General features: G+C 43.0%; 1 protein-coding gene across 1 annotated transcript in view; it reads right to left on the bottom strand.

Annotated features, from left to right (window-relative positions):
- waca (WW domain containing adaptor with coiled-coil a) overlaps window positions 1-20,640 on the bottom strand; it is a 145,010-nt gene that overhangs the window by 5,475 nt on the left and 118,895 nt on the right. The window contains exons 8-11 of the mRNA XM_084326333.1: window positions 12,161-12,283; window positions 10,866-11,014; window positions 10,330-10,649; window positions 7,750-7,948 (exon numbers count right to left, since the gene is read on the bottom strand). Of these exons, the coding sequence (XP_084182459.1) occupies window positions 7,750-7,948; window positions 10,330-10,649; window positions 10,866-11,014; window positions 12,161-12,283 (791 nt within the window). The remainder of the gene's footprint in view (window positions 1-7,749; window positions 7,949-10,329; window positions 10,650-10,865; window positions 11,015-12,160; window positions 12,284-20,640) is intronic.

Genomic DNA, 20,640 nt, shown 5'->3' with positions numbered 1-20,640 from the left:
GTAGTGTGTGTGTGGGGCGGCGCTGTTCAAAAGTGTCAACGTGTGGACCAGATTGACGCAACACAAGCCTCTTGGGCAAAACATCACGATATCCACGATACGTTTAAAAAGTGTATCGTTAATGAACTGTACCCGATATTTATATAATATCGTCATATCGCCCAGCCCTACCTCAGGATGGGATATGATATGCTAGCTCAAGCAGGTGTATCATATGCCGAAATTCTTTGCCGTCAACCATATCGATCATGCCGTTTTTGATAAATGCACAGACTGACTTGGGTTATTTTTTCAAAAGCAACGCTTCTTTTAGCCTGCTTCATTTTGCAAGTTGCCGTCACTTGTGTTTTTTCCTGTACTTACAAGTAGATTTCATTTACGTTTTTTGCTGCCCTGTCAGGGGCGCCTGGTGGTACTAAATCCAGATTGAACTCTGCCATTGGAAAGAGGAGATTTGGCCCGATGGCAAAATTCAGTACTGTATCTACAAAACCCCCTTTATTCATTTGCTTAGATTGTTTGTACATTTTATCTCAAGAAGGTGCTGAATGAGCTCAGTGTTCATGTCTGGTCAATGTTAGCATGGTGGTATTCACTGTCAAAGATAACATTATTTAATTTTTTTAATGTAAATACATTCTGAGATCCATGTCCCTAGATACCAAGAACATGCAAATGGACCTTGTAGAAGTGGAGCAATCTTTAATTTACTTAGGTATGTATTTTTAGGCACATTTTATGAAAATATGGCTAGGGCTCAAGAGGTTAACCTCTTATTAATACATTTTAATTATCCTTGTTTTGAATTATTTTGCATCTCCTTTTCATGCATTTCGCAGTTACTCCTCGTTATACTTATTTTTTACGTACATAGTTAGTTTGTCTGTGGACTGGGATTGTAACATTAAGCCGCAGACAAGTGTAGCGGCAGTGAGTACCTGTTTCAACATTAGGTTAAGAGCCACAGACAGGTGTAGCTTAGAGCCATATGAAATCCGCTTTCACGGAATCGCGGACGGAATCAACCAATAAAAATGGAATAAACTGTAAAACGTGGAATATTGCTGAATTTGCCCTAATTTGGACAGAAATTCCGTGTTCGGGAGAAGATGGAACATTTGGTGCAAAGCAAACATGACCAGGGACGCTACAGCTTCGGTGTTAACGTCGTCAAACAGCTAAGAAATTCCACACCAAGCCCTAAATTCAGAGCAGAGCAGTATCCTAATGACTTTAAGGTGTTTTGCTAATTCTGTCAACATACGGTGGACTGGACCCGCAAAAACACGTGCTAAGATCACTTAGTCTCCAAAAGCCATGTCAGGAACAAGGAAAAACACTGCTTCCCAAAACACACCAACTCTCTCGCTGGTAATCACAATAGATACAGCTAGAGGGCGAGGCTAATCACTGACACTATTGTGATTAAATAGCTATCTAACGTTACAGTACATAGAACTATAGATGGAAATGATAGCTTCTTGCTAAATCTGGTGCACCCATCTATTTGTTTAATGCAAATGATTGTCAGTACACACTGTCCTTTATAAACCAAATAAACTAAAGGTGCATAAATTATGCATTACATTTCATCACAATAGAATAGATATAGCTAGGCTACTGACATTGTGATTAGGGATGCCAGATAGATCGGCCAGTGATCGGTATCGGCCGATATTCAGTATAAATATAATAGTCGCCGATTGCAAAAACCGATCGATGACGCGAAAAACATGAGCCAATTCTCAGCGGAGTTGGTGTCATTGTCGCATGTTAACCTAAAACATGTCGGCAGTGTGGAACTATTACAAAGTGTCTGAGACAGATGCAACAAATGCCATCTGCGATGTATGCCAGGATAAAATACCTCGTGGGGGAAGTAATGTAAAAAGTTTCTACACAACAAATTTAATAAGAGACAATTGAAGTCCCATCACCCAGGAGCATGGAGAGTTCGTTAAGCTTACCGCAGAGAGTAGAAAGAAAAAGGCAGAGAAAGAACCAAAACGGACGCTAACGCAAACCACTTTAGAGAGCACCCGTGCGTATAACCGTGATAGTCGGAAGGCTAAGGCGATCACAAGAAAATTCATGGTATTCATAAGTTGGACAACCAGCCATTAACACATCCAGTGCCGTTCATGAGAATTCTCGTTTCTGTGGCCCAACGGTTCAGTGCCAGAAACGAAGATTAGTTTCTGGGTCGTTATTTATTTTATTTGCCATTTCCATTCATAATCCATCGAGGCAGCCTGTGCAGGCTGTCATGAATGGGTCTGAGATCGCAAACGTCCAATACCGCCGCCTAACGCCTTGCGGCCGGTATTGCACATCCTTGGAATCTCTGGCTCAGCCTGTACGTCGATCTAAAAAGTGCGGTCCGGGTTTTCCTAGTCGGGGAGGAGTAATGTTTATAACATGGATTGGGGAGAATCAAGCACAGCCGAGCCGTGTTTTGTGTTGGATTATGTTGGCGACACGATGGACATCAATACTTGGAATGGCGATCAGATAATTGGAATATTCTTTTTGCAGTACATCCTAGTCAAGGTAAGGGCTATGATATCAATCTTGAGTTGATCCGAGCATGCCTTCGTTGTGATCCGAAAGTGTTATTGTAACGTTACTCCACAACGTATGCCGTTGGTGACGATCGAAGCATAGAACCCCCCCCCACCCTTTCATGCATGCATGATGAAACATAATACCGATAATATAGCGTTGATTTCAGATTGATTGTTGAACCAAGCGAGGAATGGCACGGTTTCTAGTGACATGCACTCGATCCTGGGATTACACAGAATTACTCTAAAACTATACTCATATTCACCACGGTATAAAACGGGAATGTATGGATGAAAAAGTATCTGTTTTTTGCATCTTGACCGGAAGAAACTCAATGACAATCGACTAGGGGTGGACGGTATAAACGGTATACGGTATAAACGGTATGAATTTGCTCTACGGTATGGATTTTGACTATACCGTATAACCGGTAGTGCAGCTCTAAAATAGCAATGACGTCATGTAACCACAGCGCGACTATTTCACTCGCATTTGCCCCTAAAAATAGATAGAATTAGTCATAGATAATAGATATGTGCGAACTAGAAAAAGTTATTTAGGAGGCTTCGCGCAGTGGGCGTGCCAGCCCCTCCCGCACGCATGTAAACACGGGTCTACTAGTAGCCTAGTGGGACGGGACGTCTCCCTGAGCTAACGTTAGCTTAGCTACCGTTACAAAATGACCCAGTCAACTATTCACTTTTAGTTTAATACATGATGAGGCATTGTCTAACCGAACGGTATCTAGTCGGCCAGCTACCGATAGCTCCTGACATCAACAAACGCTCCATCAAGTCTAGTAGAGTAGACGTGTATGATAGCTCCGTTAGCCGTTAGCTCACGTTAACGCAAATTAGTTCACCGTTCAAAACGAAATGTCCCATTGAACTAAATAATTCACTGAGGCGTTGTATTAACGTTATATATCCGGCTAGCAGTAGCTACAGATAGCTCCTGATATCAATGTCTTATAACACTGATTCGATGCGTATTCGAGCTGAGGGCTTGCTAAGCTAACGTTATAGTACCAATACAATAGGGTCCAGGTGCAGCACCGGAGAATCCTGGCCGTAGCTCTGCTCGAGGCTACTAGAGTATAGGTCCAGGTGCAGCTCTGGAGAATCCTGGCCGTAGCTGGAGGCTACTAGAGTACACACAGACAGTGGAGCTTGTTGCGTGGTGGCGATGTCTCGCAGATAATACAAGTACAAGTCTAATTATATAATATATATATTTTATAAAAAAAAAAAAAAAAATTATATAAAATAATTTTTTTTTTATCAAAAACGATGATACCGTGATATATACCGTTACCGTCTATGCTTCAAATTATACCGTGATATAAATTTTAGCCCATACCGTCCACCCCTACAATCGACTATATTATTAGATACATAGCTATAATATTTAATATAGTTTTAGCACTGCAAACACTGGCATGTATCCCCATTCATTAAATCGCTGGCACACACGGCCCACAGCGACCTCTCGTGAACAGCACTGGATGTGTTAAGTGTAGTCGAGACGAGTACTCTCTCAGCCCCGCTACACTCTCCCAGCCGGTCGCTGAAAGAGACAACAAGCATGCCGTGAAGACCCGCCCTACTCTGACTCTGATTCGCAGACTGTGGGTGGGGGAATGTGATTGGACCAAAGCAGAGTAGACAGACACAGACAGTGGAGCAGTCGGACATGCACAGACACTGCTTGAAGTGGATATAGCGGAGAATTTCGACTCGTTGCGTGTTGGCACTGCCTTGCACATAATACATATGAAAAGTATAATTTGCTCAGAGTCCAGAGACAGTTGTGGTTCGGTCTGGATCTGGACCGGAGTCCGGACTTTGAGAATGCCTGTGTTAGACCTACAGAATAATACTGCCAGGCCAGCTGCTATAACAAAACCAAAAACGATCGGTATCGGCAGTGTATCGGCCGATATGGCTCATAGACGATCGGTGGCAAAAAAACGTTATCGGGGCATCCCTAATTGTGATGTCAGTAGTAGCTGTATCTATTGTTTACTAGGGCTGTCCCCAACTAAGGATTTCGATGGTCGACTATGATTGGCCAAAATGTGCCATTAGTCGACTATTTTAATGTGTTAAAATGTGTATTTCTATTTTGTCACAATATTATTAAAAAAATTGTGTAAAATCTAACTGCATTTCTGAGTTGCAGCACTTAAAAACATTAAATGGACTGTTATATCTTATTAAATTGTGGACATTTATTCATTCTCACTTATTAGACACCATTTCCGATGGTAAAATGAGCATAAAAAGCTAAATACAGAATTCTGAAATATTAAAACTAGGGATGCCCCGATCACGTTTTTTGCCACCGATACCGATCACCGATCGTCGTGAGCCATATCGGCCGATACCGATCCGATACAGATTGTTTTTGATTAAAAAGAAATTAAAAATTATTTTATATAAAAAGTTTTTTTTTTAATTTTTTTATAAAATATATATATTATATAATTAGACTTGTACTTGTATTATCTGCGAGACATCGCCACCACGCAACAAGTCAAAATGCTCGCTATCTGCAAACAGCTCCACTGTCTGTGTGTACTCTAGTAGCTTCCAGCTCCAAAAAGGATTCTCCGGCGCTGCAGCGGGACCCTATTGGTAACGTTACTGTGCTTTGGTCATTTCACATTCAGCAAGCCCTCAGCTCGAATACGCATTCAATCAATGTTATAAGACATTGATATCAAGAGCTATCTGTAGCTACTGCTAGCCGGCTAGATGACGTTAAGACAGAACTTTAGTTCAATGGGACATTTCGTTTTGAACAGTAAACTAACGTCAGCTAACGCAAGCTAACGGAGGTATGAACATGGACTACTAGACTTTCTGGATCATTTGTTGATATCAGGAGCTATCGGTAGCTAGCCGGCTAAATACCGTTAGACAATGCCTACTAAACGTGAATAGTTGACTGGGTACTTTTGTTTAAACAGTAACGATAGCTAGGTAGCTAACGTTAGCGCAGGTCGAATGCACTACAGACTCGAGCAGAGGAGCCGCCTCTAAGTCCTCTTTGTTTACAAACTCTACACGGGGGCGGGCGAGGCTAGGGAGGAGGAGCAGCGGCAGTTTGCAGGTCGTGTGTGTCTGAGACAGACAGCGAGTGAGAGCTTCGCTTGATCGGTTTCCGCGATCGGCGAATATGACTCATTATCGGAATTCACAGATTGCATATTTATACTTAGTATCGGCCGATAACGATCGGTGGCCGATCGATCGGGGCATCCCTAATTAAAACGGAAAAAACGGAATTTGGGAAAATATTTTATGGAATTTGGAAAATATTTTTACGGATTTCATATGGCTCTAGTGTAGCTGCAGTGAGTACATGAACATTAACACATTGATTGCCACGCAGTATGCTCATCATTATACCCAGTCTGCCACCGCTGTAAGCCTATGGAGATGTTTACCTTCTTTGCAGGGCTATAACTTTTTAAATATTATAGCTATATCTGCATTACTATGGCCCATTCAACATCGATTATCTATCGTTCCGGATGTGGGAACATTATATTTTTTCATTCATACATTGTTGTGTTAATACCGTCGAGAATATAAGTATGTTTTTAAGCTTTTCTGCTGTAATTCCAAAAACGCTAGTTATAGGCCCTGACGCCGTTTCTTTCCTATACACACTATATAAAAAAATTCAAATGTATATGATCGGTATACATTATGCTTAACCCATTCTCTGCCGGGCATTGTACCCATCATTGTACCCTCTCTGCCAGCGCTATAAGTCTATGGAGATGTTCACCTTCTTTGCAGGGCTATAACTTTGTAAATTGTATTGCTAAATTGACATTACTATGGCCCATTCAACATCAATTATCTATCGTTCAGGATGTAGGAACGTTTTACTTTTTCATTCACACATTCATACTAAAATACCGTCTGGAGTATAAATATGTTTTTATCGTTTTCTGCAGTATTTCATAGAACGTGAGATATAGGCATAAATGCATATATTAGATGATCAAATGCAGTTTGATACCGATCAACGTTATATTAATAATGTCAACTGTACATGGTCCTAAACGTCATGACTGGTCATCTGCGGGTGAACGGAGGGGGGGGGTCATTTATAATTCAATGACCGACGTTAAATGATTTGTGTAGTATGGGTGATATATTGATCAGAGCAGTTTGTATCGAAAATAGTAAAGAAAAACGCTGAAACTCACCCCAGTCTCCTCGTAGCGTTGGGCGATGGGAGTGGAGCAAAATCATGTTGATTATTGAGTTATGGCAAATATCCATATCGACGGTGTCTGTATTGAGCCCCGGGACGATAAGCGAGTGGCCGGACGAAAATAGGGGACGGACCCAGCTACAATGGGCACTTCCGGTTTGGCAACTCGCCGATCGGCCACCAGGTGGCGGTATTGAAGCGTTGCAGAGTTGTGATGGCTCAGACAGCATCACCCAAGACTCCGTGGGTGAAATATGAATACCATGACGGAAATATGAAATATTGATCTCAAAAACGCCTTACGGAGTTATTGGCAGACAACGCATGGCGGAGAAACCCGCCTTAACACGTGATTGGCGGAGAATGGGTTAATCATGCGTGAAGGAAAGGGGGGGGGGGTCGTTTATAATTCCTTGCTCGTCAGTAATGGCTTTATTTAGTATGGGTTGATATATTGATCAGACTGATTGCAAACAAAGAAATGGACAATCGGGCTGAAAATAACGTTAGTGTCCTCTTACCGTTCGCCGATGAGACTGGAGGAAAAATATCCCAATTATTTGACGTTGATCTCCTAGATCCATTTCCGGTTTGTATGACGCAATAAACGCCGAAATCATATCGATTATTGCGTTTCAAAAGCGATCCAAATGCACTCGAGTGTGTATATTGATCCACGCCACAATATATCTCTGGCGGAGGAATTTCCTCGATGCACCGATCGCCACTTCCGGTTTGGCGTGAGTGTAACTCGCCCGACCATCCACCAGGCAGCAGTATTGAGGCGTTGCAATATCAGACAGGGTGCCGCTGCAGTCCGGAGGGAGGCTGGATTAATTATGAATGCCATGGCGAAAAAATTAAATATTGATCCCAATAACGATTTACGCCGTTTATGGCGCACAATGTGTTAAGTTAAGAGCCACAGACGGGTGTAGCGGCAGTGAGTACCTGTTTCTCCGCGTGGTCGGCAGGCCAGCCTTGAACATGTTTGATAAGATTCTCATTGAAGTGGGCAGCGAGGCTGGGGGTGTAGGAGCAGGAGGAGGAGCGGGCCGAGGAGCTGGGGGGAGCGGATGCCGAGGTGGGGGGGCTGCTGCTGCTGCTGGGGGTGACGTGGTTGGGACCCGGGGAGGGACTGCTCTGACTGCTGTGGGGATGAGACACAAGAGAGGGAGGACATTAGGTCAGAATTAAAAGATTTATACAACCATTAGCCCATTTACCTCCAAAAACGATGTTCTCGCTGAAACGTGGCAACTCAAAACATGAAAGTCAACCTCTATAGGTGGCAAAAATAAATAAATGGGTAGAAAGTTATCTCAAACACCGCCCTCTCCTCCAATCACAAGTGTTGCTTCGCTCCATTCATCCGAGGGAAGTGGTAGTTGTGATTGGAGGATCAAGAAAAGAGGGTGGGGCTTCAGACGGGTCAATTGTGGCTTTGCCAGGATGATCCAAAAGTACACCCAGCACCTAGTTAGAACTACACTGCTGTGCAGGGCTGTCGACACTCAGGGAACCTTCATAGAGTTAATTCTGAATTATCCAAAAAAAAAAAAAAAAAAAAAAAAAAAAAAATTATTGATTTGGTTGTTTCATATTGGCAATTGACAGCTGACCCATACTCAAAAAAACTAAAACAACTGCCCCCACCAAAATCCATTCAGCACCACGTAGTCTGATCACAACTCTGCTTTTACACTTTTCTCCAGCAGGTGGTGCCACAACACCACATTAGCGAGATTATATTCCGTTTGTTTGGTGATAGAAAGTCTTCCTCCTCATTCACAAGCAAGAGGGTAATGGATTGTCCTAAATTTAGAGGACATATTTCTTCCCACTACTCATATGCCAGTAAAACACAAGCACATACACAGGCCAACTGCAATGTGAAGTATCTGCTCCAAGGAAAAGCAACAGATGATTTTAAATGCCAAAAATGTAAACTTCATTGCATGAAGGATGCCTCTGGCATACACTAAATCCTTGTGAAACAAAACAATCAGGTTCAGATTTAATGCTAGTGTATTTCTTTTGGAGATGCCCAGCGCCTCCCAGCAATATTCAGGAAACGCGTCACATCAGTAGTGGAAGGAGCCTGACCTGAGCGGACCCGAGGCACATCAAGTGTCCTCTGTCAGACTACCGGACTGGTTTGAAGGCATACAGTAGAGGAGACGTGTGAATTCCGGTTCATGTATATTCATATTTTCACATTTAGATGTGTAGCTCAAGGATGAGAAAGTGGTTGGTCAACTCATGGGACTTCTAGCTAACTCACAGACTAATGTTTCTGCCAGAGCTTTGCGATGGGAATTCTGTCTGTCCCATCCCGGAATCCCCACTAAGTCCAAGGCTGCGAGGAGTCAAGAGAACAGACTGCCAGACACTTTTGCCCCATCTTCTTTGATTCCCGGACAATCTTTGGTGAGTGAGATTAACATCTTGTGTTCTAGCTACTCTTTAGTTACATGGTGCTAGCTAATGATATGCAGGAAGAGTCCTCATGATGACAGCAGTGAACTCCACCTAAACTACCATTAGTTCCCTTCTACCTCTGACAATAGTACTGTCTATCATCTTGTTCTCTCTGGGATAAGCACTCCGCTGTCTAATGTCTAACGTTTAGATACATTTACCTGGCATACATTGAAGAAAGAGAATCGAAAAGCCTTCCGATTTTGCCCTTGATGTGTATTTGGTACAGAGTCAGCAGATAGTAAGAGGAGAGCCTATCCATGACTTAAGAGGAGTGCTTAACCATGGCACTGGAAGGTGTGCAGGGTGTAAGAGGAGAGCTTAACCATGGCACTGGAAGGTGTGCAGGGTGTAAGAGGAGAGCTTAACCATGGCACTGGAAGGTGTGCAGGGTGTAAGAGGAGAGCTTAACCATGGCACTGGAAGGTGTGCAGGGTGTAAGAGGAGAGCTTAACCATGGCACTGGAAGGTGTGCAGGGTGTAAGAGGAGAGCTTAACCATGGCACTGGAAGGTGTGCAGGGTGTAAGAGGAGAGCTTAACCATGGCACTGGAAGGTGTGCAGGGTGTAAGAGGAGACCTTAACCATGGCACTGGAAGGTGTGCAGGGTGTAAGAGGAGAGCTTAACCATGGCACTGGAAGGTGTGCAGGGTGTAAGAGGAGAGCTTAACCATGGCACTGGAAGGTGTGCAGGGTGTAAGCGAGCTTAACCATGGCACTGGAAGGTGTGCAGGGTGTAAGAGGAGAGCTTAACCATGGCACTGGAAGGTGTGCAGGGTGTAAGAGGAGAGCTTAACCATGGCACTGGAAGGTGTGCAGGGTGTAAGCGAGCTTAACCATGGCACTGGAGGGTGCATGGGATGTAAGAGGAGAGCTTAACCATGGCACTGGAGGGTGCATGGGGTGTAAGAGGAGAGCTTAACCATGGCACTGGAAGGTGTGCAGGGTGTACGAGGAGAGCTTACCCTTGGCGCTGGAGGGTGCATGGGGTGTAAGAGGAGAGCTTACCCTTGGCACTGGAGGGTGCATGGGGTGTAAGAGGAGAGCTTACCCTTGGCGCTGGAGGGTGCGCGGGGAGGCAGCAGTGGCGTCATGGCCATGGCGAAGCTGATGCTTGTCAGTGGGGAGGGGCTGCTGGGCCGTGGGCTGGGGATGGGCATGGGAATGGGGATGGGGATGGGAATGGGAATGGGAATGGGGATGGGGATGGGGATGGGGATGGGAATGGGAATGGGAATGGGAATGGGGATGGGGATGGGGATGGGAATGGGGATGGGGATGGGGATGGGGATGGGGATGGGGATGGGAATGGGGATGGGAATGGGAATGGGGATGAGGATGGGATGCCTGCTTCACCACCGGCGTGCTCACCTGGAACACACACACATAACATGTTTCAATGAGACACATAAAATGTCCTGTTGATTGCTGAAGAAATAGCTTCAGATGGAATATGACAATTTTGACCTCCGTCATCCATATACGTCTAGAGAGACTACGGCCGCTTCTGCACATCTTTGCATTCAAGTTCAGACATTGGAAACACAGAGTCAAATATAAAAATGTCCGCTTTGAAACGAGAGGTACTTTTGGCTGTGAGATGACGGGAGGCGTGCTGTGGTGGGGTTTGTGGGAGCCAGCGTTGGTCTGTGGCGTGCTGATCCTGGGCGACACGTAGGACCTGGGCGATGAAGCGTCTGACGTTAACGACATCGGCGACTGGTTCGACTGCTGGACTGTTGAGAGAGAGAGAGAGAAAGCATGATGGTAAGCTATTCCATCCATTTCTGAAGTACAATCTTTCATGCCGCATTGCATTCATATTGCATTACGGTACAACAATTTCACATTTGAAAAACACTTAGTGCGCTTTCAAGGGTAATAGAATCTCCCGACATTAGCTGCTCCTTACATTTGTATTCACAATTGCAGTTCAGGATTTATTCTGACATTCTATTCGTAATGTAAAACCCACAAAATGACTTCTTGAAAAAGCGTAACGAAAAACTATTTCAGTGACAGATGGGGGTCCTAGTTTGAATATGTAATAACATTTATTTAACAGTCTGCCTAAATGTAACCAAGAAGCAAGTATGCAACATAACTATAGATACCCGAGAGACAAAACTGGGACAGAAGTGAATGCATAAAAATAAAGAAAACTACAAATGTTATATCAAAGTGCAATATGACTTTACAAAGTGCTTGCATTATCAGAACTTCAACAAGGTGGTGCAAGTTAGTACCAGTTAAAACAGCAGTCCTCTTTATCTAACGCATTTAGGCAGACAAGCACCCACTAATCCAAGACACTATATTTGTTATGTACTGTGGCAAGGATATGGCTCTTGGATGCTGGACGCCGCCATCGCCCCCCTCATAAGAACCCCCATTCTCAAGTCTCTAGTGATTTCCTCTATAGGAAATTTAACAGGAAACCTTTCGAAACCAAATCGAAAGAGACAAAGAAAATCACACTGGCAACAGGATTATAAAACGGCCAACTGAACATCTACTATGTAGTGTTGGACGTACTGTAGACAATTCAGTCCAATAGTCTTCACCTTATGTACCTGGGCAACAAGGACGCTGCCAGCTTGCCGCTTTTGTCTTTCAATTCCCTGTGAGCTTGTGACACTGATCTTGAAAGGGATCTATTAGCCTTTGAAGTCAATTATAAATGAAAAACGCATTGTTCCATTTCTATAAAAAAAATATCTTTGTTATAAGGAGAATGAGCTAGCTGAATGGTTTGAAGCTTATAGATGCATTATTGATTCAGTCTCGGAATAGCCACACAAGCATGCACCCTTGTCACAAAGTTCAGCTCAAACGTCAGAAGTGGGAAGTGTAAGGGGAACAGAGATTGGTTGAGGGCTTACCTTGGTTAGAGAGATGAGCAGCTTGAGAGAGCAGAGTAGTGATATTGAACGCCGACGGTCCAGCGGTGAGGATCTTGTGGAGCATCGACTGTAATGATGCTTGTGTGACAGCAGCTGTGAGAACTGCCCAGAGGAAAACAAGGAGGGGAAATAAAGCGTTAGGAGAAAGAATGTAGAGACGGCAGCAGCTCGGGCACAACAGACAAGCTGACACCAGATCATATTGAAAGGAGACTTCAGACTTTCAGATTTGCACAGAATAACTTTTCACTGTTTAGAAACTTAATAAAATAAGACTTTCTAGCATATTTTACTTTATATTTCTATCTTACATTATGATTTTGCATGAATAATTGCATACCATTTCAAATGAGCGTACTCCTTTGTTTTATCTATACTTTGGTTGCATTACTTGGGGTATTATATAGCATCACTTGGGTGGGTTTAAACAGTACACTAACCCTACATGGAATTGTTCTGAACTTCTGATATAGTATAGTTCTAAATGTCAGGTTTACAAAAAAACACTGTTGCAGTCTAGAGCAGTGCTTCCCAGCCTGGGGTCCCTGGACTGTCCCAAGCAAAATGGGAAATAGTTAAATTTATGTTAGCCAGAGAAGAAAATACACAAGAGCAACTATTCTGCCCCCCCCCCCCCCCCCCCCCCCCAACCTACAGTATAGATAGTTATGGATTTCTGGGGGTCCTTGACATGAAAAAAGTTGAGAACCACTGGTCAATAGAGGGGATGAGATCAACACCTAGACTCCATTCCATTGAAAGTCGGAGGTCAGAAGTTCCCCAGTTGGGAAATCTAAATTGGGACCTCAGTACTTTCCAGTGCCCAGCTCAGAGAGAAACCAAACATATGTATCAGATGTAGTTTATCTAAGGGAGAAGCACGCAACCCTGGGAAGAAGCCGGTGTTTGTGTGGCTGGTTTCTGAGCACAATAAGTGCTGAGAAAATATGATATTAGCCAGGTCACCACACTGGTTACTGATAAGAATCTAGCTTCAATTGTCAAAGGTTAAAAAGATTCAAACAATGTTGTTTAGTTTATAGTCACCATGTTGAAATGACGTCAGATAACTGCATCTCGGAAAGGTCGGAGTTGAGAGACCAACCCAGAGTTTCCTACTTGTAATTACGACATCGAGGGCAGTTGCTCCTCCTAGTAGGAGGTAGGTTGTTTGCTAGTTCCAACTACAATGGGGATGCACCATAAGAACCAAGACTGAGGAAAAAACACTACAAATGGTTCGTGTAGTGGAGTGTAATGGCAAACATCTATGCATCTATTCTAAATGTATACTGTTGCCTAAAGTCAATATTCAGAGATAGGGGCAATAAAGACAGTGTCAGAAAAAAGTCAATTTATCCTCAAGAGATGTCAGAGGATCATGATCACAAGACTAAGACCATCTCTGAAACTGAAACCCAGACAAACCATCTCCGAGACCACGACCCAGACAAACCATCTCTGAGACAACAACCCAGACAAACCATCTCCGAGACCACGACCCAGACAAACCATCTCTGAGATCACGACCCAGACAAAACCATCTCCGAGACCACGACCCAGACAAACCATCTCCGAGACCACGACCCAGACAAACCATCTCTAAGACCATGACCCAGACAAACCATCTCTGATACCACGACCCAGACAAACCATCTCCGAGACCACGACCCAGACAAACCATCTCTAAGACCATGACCCAGACAAACCATCTCTGATACCACGACCCAGACAAACCATCTCCGAGACCACGACCCAGACAAACCATCTCTAAGACCATGACCCAGACAAACCATCTCCGAGACCACGACCCAGACAAACCATCTCCGAGACCACAATCCAGACAAACCATCTCTAAGACCCAGGGCTCGAGACTAACACCGTCCCGTCGTCCCGGGGACGATCACATATGTATTTCGGACTAACACAAATCCTCCCCGGGACACAGTGGGGACGAAGAGGATTTATTTGGAAAATGTCAACTGCGCCGACTGTCAGTGCGCATATCAGTCACTGGCAAATGCTCGTCTTCTGAGTGCTCGTTTTAGTTGACAGTGCCACGAGACCACTGCACAATCACCACGAACATATAGAACGCTTAAAGGCCAACCTTCACGTTGTATTTTTGTTCAATAAACAATGTGGACTAGGCCAACGGTGAGTTTCATAAAAGGGGAAAAAAAGTATTGAAATTGACCCAGTTTTAGCGTTTTTATCAAACATTTTGTCTGCCCAACACAATCACCACGCACATGGATATTTTAATCAATGGTTCATAACGTGCGTGTGTAATCGAAATGATCTCGTCACAACAGGTGCAGGGCACCAGGGGGCTCACCAGGGGGCGCTGAGAGTCACACACAGCTAGTGGCAGGCACTGCAGGCAGAGAGCCTTGCTACCATAGATATATGCTTGCTACTACTAGCCGAATGAAAATGTATCTGTTTCACCTAACACTATTGCTCCGTGATTATAGCCACCCATCTCTAAAGCCACAACCATGTTACCATATTTGTAATAATGTAAATCATTGTGTCGTTGTACACATATTGTGTTTATAACGTTAGTAGCTAACATAGCTTGGTAGCTATTGTGCTAACAACATATCCCGACATCCGGCTCGCTGGCCGGCATGAACGGCCGACCCAAAATGGTTCTCTCCTCTCTGTACACCCCGTCCCCACGGGTACCCTGCCGGGGGGCCCATGGACGCGACAACGGCGACAATGGTGGCAGCCTGTAGGGTGCTCGAGCGCGTAAAGGCTAGTGGTACACGATAGCTATGAGCTAACAACGGCCGCCGCTGTTGTCGCGTCCACAAGCTCCTCCGCAGGACACCCGCGAGGACGGGGGCACACAAAGAGGAGAGAACCATAGGCTAACGTCAGTGTAGTGGTCCCGACTGTAGCAGGGACGGCGGAGATATAGGCTAACTGTGATGCACCGAGTGGGCCACCATTGATCTAGTACTATGACCCGGACGGGCAAGGCATTTCCTGAAGTGACGTCACGGCCGTGCTAGCGTCTGATAAGGCCTAACAAAATTAATAGTTGGTTTCAGGTTGCCGACCGACCCTGCCGATTTAGGTGCGACCCAATATATTTTATGAGTTTTTAGAAGAGAAAAAAAAAAAAAAAACAAAAAAAAAGTTTTTTCTTTTTTTAATAATGTTTCATAGAAATCTTAGTCAAACATTTAGTATTATGGATATTAAACATGCTGGCAGAGTACATGCATCCATGTTGTTGTGAACATTTTAATTAAATAAAGAAATTCCCTATCCATAGTCGCCGTGGGAAAGAATAAAATAAAAAAATAAAATAAAATAAATTCCCTACCTACCCATGGCCAAACTGACAACCAACCTGAAACCAACTATTAATTTTGTTAGGCCTAAGCTTTTAGATTTGGCTCATTAATATGCACCTGTAGTGACGTCGGCGTTTGATAAGCTTTTTTGATTCGCACGTGCATGTTATTCGTGCGTGGACCTTTTTAACTCTTTCAGAGTGGCATTTCCGGTGTCAAATGGAAAAAAATAAATAATGAAATTATATACCAATGATGTAAACTACCCATAATTGATCAGTAGGGTTTAACCTGGAGGTTGGGCTTTAAGCATGTGGAGCACAGAGGCTTTGCATAGTGGCCGTGTCAATGCGCAATTGTCATTTCATAATAGACACGGAACAGAGCAGACCTTCAATTCTAGAAGCAAACAAGCTCTTCAGCCCTGCGTTGCACAGCTGTGTGACAATGTCTTCTCTCGCAAGTCGCGCAGTTTCTATGTGTAATGTAAACTCTGCGACGGATCCAATGGTCTAACATGCTTTGCATCCTCGCCATTCTGGAATGCCCACGTCGCGCTAAAATCGTAAGTAATGTTAACTGTTGATGTAGCTAGGTGTGGACGGTATGGTCTAAAATTTATATCACGGTATAATTTGAAGCATAGACGGTAACGGTATATATCACGGTATCAGTGTTTCCGTTAGAATATTTTTTTTTGCCTGATAGGCAGGCTATATAAAGAATGACATCCTCAAGGCATGTAGATTTATAATATTTTAACTTAAAACTAGGCTACTTTTGCGTATAAAGTCATTCTATTCCAAATAAAATAAGTCCCGAGTCGAGACTCCGTGCTGCTCCCATTGCAAACAGCGGGGCTGGATTTTGCTAGAAGCATATGTAGCTGCAGAGCCGCAGAGCCAGTGGCTCTTTCAGGTCGTTCAGCCGTTTGGTGGGGGGGCGCTGTTGAGCGGGCCTGTGACCAGACCTGAAAGAGCCACTGGCTCTGCAGCTCCTCCCGTCGTTATCATAACACTACACACATATCATAATGTTTACAGCAAACTGTAGTTGATCACCAGGTATGTTTTATTAACGTAGAATAATTCATATAAGAAAAACGATAGGTAAGATCTCTTACCTTTCTCCACTGGTTAAAAATGCCAGGAACTGAAATTGAAACTTGCTGTGCGCCGCGGTGATATGTGTTTATTATGAAATGACAATTGCGTGTTGACACGCCCAGTGCGCGAAGCATCCCAAATAACTTTTTCCAGTTTGCACATATCTATTATCTATGACTAATTCGATCTATTTTTAGGGGCAAATGCGATTGAAATAGTCGCGCTGTGGTTACATGACGTCATTGCTATTTTAGAGCTGCTCTACCGGTTACACGGTCCACTCCTAGCAGCCTGTTGATGTAGCCTCAGAAAGCTAACGTTAGATCCACTCCTAGCAGCCTGTTGATGTAGCCTCAGAAAGCTAACGTTAGATCCACTCCTAGCAGCCTGTTGATGTAGCCTCAGAAAGCTAACGTTAGATCCACTCCTAGCAGCCTGTTGATGTAGCCTCAGAAAGCTGACGTTGGCTACTCCTAGCAGCTCTCTCTCTCTCTCTCTCTCACTCTCTCTCTCTCTCTCTCCCCCCTCCCTCCCTCTCTCTCTGCTAACAATCCTGATTCGATTCTTGAACCTATTTCATTTCAAAGGAATATATTGATGGACATTAGCTATAGTATATAGGTCAGCAGCTGTAACAGAATATCTTTTTTTTAATTTGTATTATTATGTTTCAACAACGACAAAAAAATGCCAGCGGTGGAGTGGACCGACATAAACGCTGTCACTGTTTACTTGTGTAAGGACATGGTTCCTTTTCAAACTGTCGATAGAAAGGGCATTAAAGACATGGTCAAAACACGATCCAAGATATGCATTACCTGCCAGCAGACACTTGAGAAAAGGTTTTGCATTTTCTATTGCAGTTTTGCACAATAAATGTTCTTAAAATACCTCAGTACTATGTGAAATATGTCCTAGTAATACAAGAGTACAGTAATAGCTGCCATACCAGTGTTTTACCCCTTCAGAAGCATTTATAGACATTTTAAGATAAATGAATATACCGTGATATATACCGTTACCGTCTATACTTCAAATTATATTGTGATATAAATTTTAGACCATACCGTCCAGCCCTAACACACACACAGTATTACTCTGACAATAAAATAAGAAAGGTGTTTCAATATGTGCCTATTGTTAAAATAAATAATTATTTCAAAAATAAAAATTATTATTTATTTCCTAATAATTTGAATGGTGTCTTTATGGCAATAACAACTATAGACGGAAAAACCAAAGTAAAGATACGACATTTAGATTTTTGGGACGGTTTACATTCACTTTGGGACGGTTACAATTGTATTTCGGGACGGTGGTGAAAAAAGTTAGTCTGGAGCCCTGAAGACCACGACTTACACAAACCATCTCCGAGACCACGACCCAGACAAACTATCTCCGAGACCACGACCCAGACAAACTATCTCCAAGACCACGACCCAGACCTTTAAGTTCTGGTTCTACTAAGACAAACCCAGTCTTCTACTAAAACTAGAACAATGTTAGAGACCGCAAACAAGAATAAACCACAAAATTCAATACTACCACCATTCCACTACAGGGCTGTACAGTGCGACATATATATCGCACATGCTACAGCAACAGCGGTCTGTGCGATGAATGGATTAATTCAGTAGCACTGGTGCGATAGGCATTCGGTTCATATTGATACTCTTATTTTGAAAATCCTGTCACAGGTCTCATTTCCGCCTAAGCGCAGTTCCAGTCATGATATATCTGGGCTCCGGCAGCTAGCAACAGTCAGGTTCATATGATACTCTTATTTTGAAAAAACCCATAGCAACTCCGTGATGTCATATCCGCCCCAGACCGTGCTTCTGCCTTCTGCTCTCAGCCGAGCGGAGCGGAGCTGCACAGCAGACTGCGGCTATTTTGCGATCCGAAATAAGTCTGTGGTGTTTTTTTTCCTCACAACGGGTCAAATGCATCTAACACGCTTTGCATCGTCGCCATTCCTTTATGCCCACATCGCCCGAAATGAACGTTACATTAGCATAAGCTAACAAGCTAATCCTGATCAGAGGCAGAGCCATAGAGAATTAGAGACAGTGTGGACTGGGGAAAGGGTGTGTGTGTGTGTGTGTGTGTGTGTGTGTGTGTGTGTGTGTGTGTCGAGAGGAGTGGAAGTTTGAAGACAGACTAGACTACAATATGATGCGGGGGTGGTGAGTTGAAACAGTGTGAATGAATGAAAACTTTATTTAACAGATTGCAGAATGGGTACAATACAGTACGGCTCAATACACACAATTGTTAAGGGGATGCAGACCAGAGAAAGACTTTCGTCTGGTTTACATCAGGGTCCCCCATTGTGTGTGTGTGTGTGTGTCCCAACCAACCCCACTTCTATGTTTCAATAAATTATCGCTGACTCATTCCTTCAGTCCACTCAAAATTATGCTAATATTCCTTATGTTGTTTATGATATTAATTGAAAATAGCATATGAGAGTATTATAGTAATAATAACACATGGCGATATACTAAAAAGCTATTTATAATTTTTGGCTGGTAAAAAAAATCTGCCTTTTTTAAATCTACCAGCCAAATGGCTGGTAAGTCAAAAAGTTACCGTAAGTTTGTTCCCTGACTGCAACTAAATAACACAAATACAATAGGCACATTTGTGACTGTTACAAATATAACACGTTTTATACTTGTGCTACAAGATTTTGGCCAGTGCTACAAAACTATCAACCTCTGTAGCACCAGTGCTATGTGCAAAAAAAGTTAACGTACAGCCCTGCACTACCTCCAGGAGTTGTTTAGCAGGATATTTATTTATTTTTTTCTGCTTTTTTCCCTGCCCTTTTTTGAGGGCACTCCATCCACCCCCCCTCTTCGGGGGACAACTTTATTATTTATTATAATACGTTTTAACTATTTACAGTGCAAAATAAAATAAAAAGTGTAGTAAAATAAGAAAAATAGTGACATTTCATTGCCCTCTCGGAGGGGGGAACTCAGACTAGACATTGACAAACAAATTACAACTAAGGACAATGAAGAACAACAACGAATACACATGAGGATATTTGTTTAAATAAAAAGCAGCTTAGAGATACACCAGTCAAAGTAGGCATGAGTATGTATTTTCATAGTTGTCAACTATGAGTGTTTTACATCGTATAAGTTTATGGGAACACTTGAAAATTAAAACATGTTACAGTATAAAACAAAACATAATGGGTATTGCAAATTGACAGTCAAGTCTCACAATTTCAAGTGACAAAATGACTTTCCCATTACTCCGATGTTCCAACATTGCTATAGCTAATTATTTACAGATGTCATCTGTGGAATGTATCTAGTAAAGCTTGGATTGGGCCCCAAAACAAAATCAGGCCAGACCTTACATGAACCCATGTAGGTTCCATCTGAGGCCGAACGAAAGGAACAGTTTGGAGCCAGAGGCTGGCCTGAGATGGGTCAATTGCATACCATCCAGAAGTCAACTACATATCCTATACTAGGGGGGGGGGGGGGGGGGGGGGGGGGGGGGAATCAATACGTAGTAGTATTGCGATACTTTGCGTGGTGATACTGTATCGATACAGGGACGCCAAGTATCGATATTTAATTATTCATAAATTTTTTTAAAAGAAATTGTATAAGGAAGTTGCATTGTTCATTTCAATATCTGTAATAGTACAGTAGTCCACACACACGCATTCAGTTAAGTTGGAATATGACAGTAATACAAACTGTTCAGTTTGTCAGGTACATGCAACACAGATTACAGTGTTTACATCTGTCTGCTTGAGAAAATACCATGTTCTGCAATAAAAATTATTGAAGTGAGATGAACAGACTGAACTTTATTTGATTAGATAAAACATGTCGACAGTTTTACTTTGCAGTTGAAAAAAGGTAATAAATGAAATTTGATTAAAAAAAATATATAATCGCAATACTCAGCGTATCACGATATATTTAGTATCGCGATACTATCGTATAGTGACACACGTATCACGATAGTATCATAACGTGAGGTCTCTGGCGATTCCCACCCTATACTGTGT

This window comes from Notolepis coatsorum, assembly GCF_963971535.1.
Source record: "Notolepis coatsorum genome assembly, chromosome: 12".
NCBI classification, from domain to species: domain Eukaryota; kingdom Metazoa; phylum Chordata; class Actinopteri; order Aulopiformes; family Paralepididae; genus Notolepis; species Notolepis coatsorum.
Note: the sequence above shows the minus strand (reverse complement) of the source record. Positions and strands in the feature narration are given on the sequence as shown.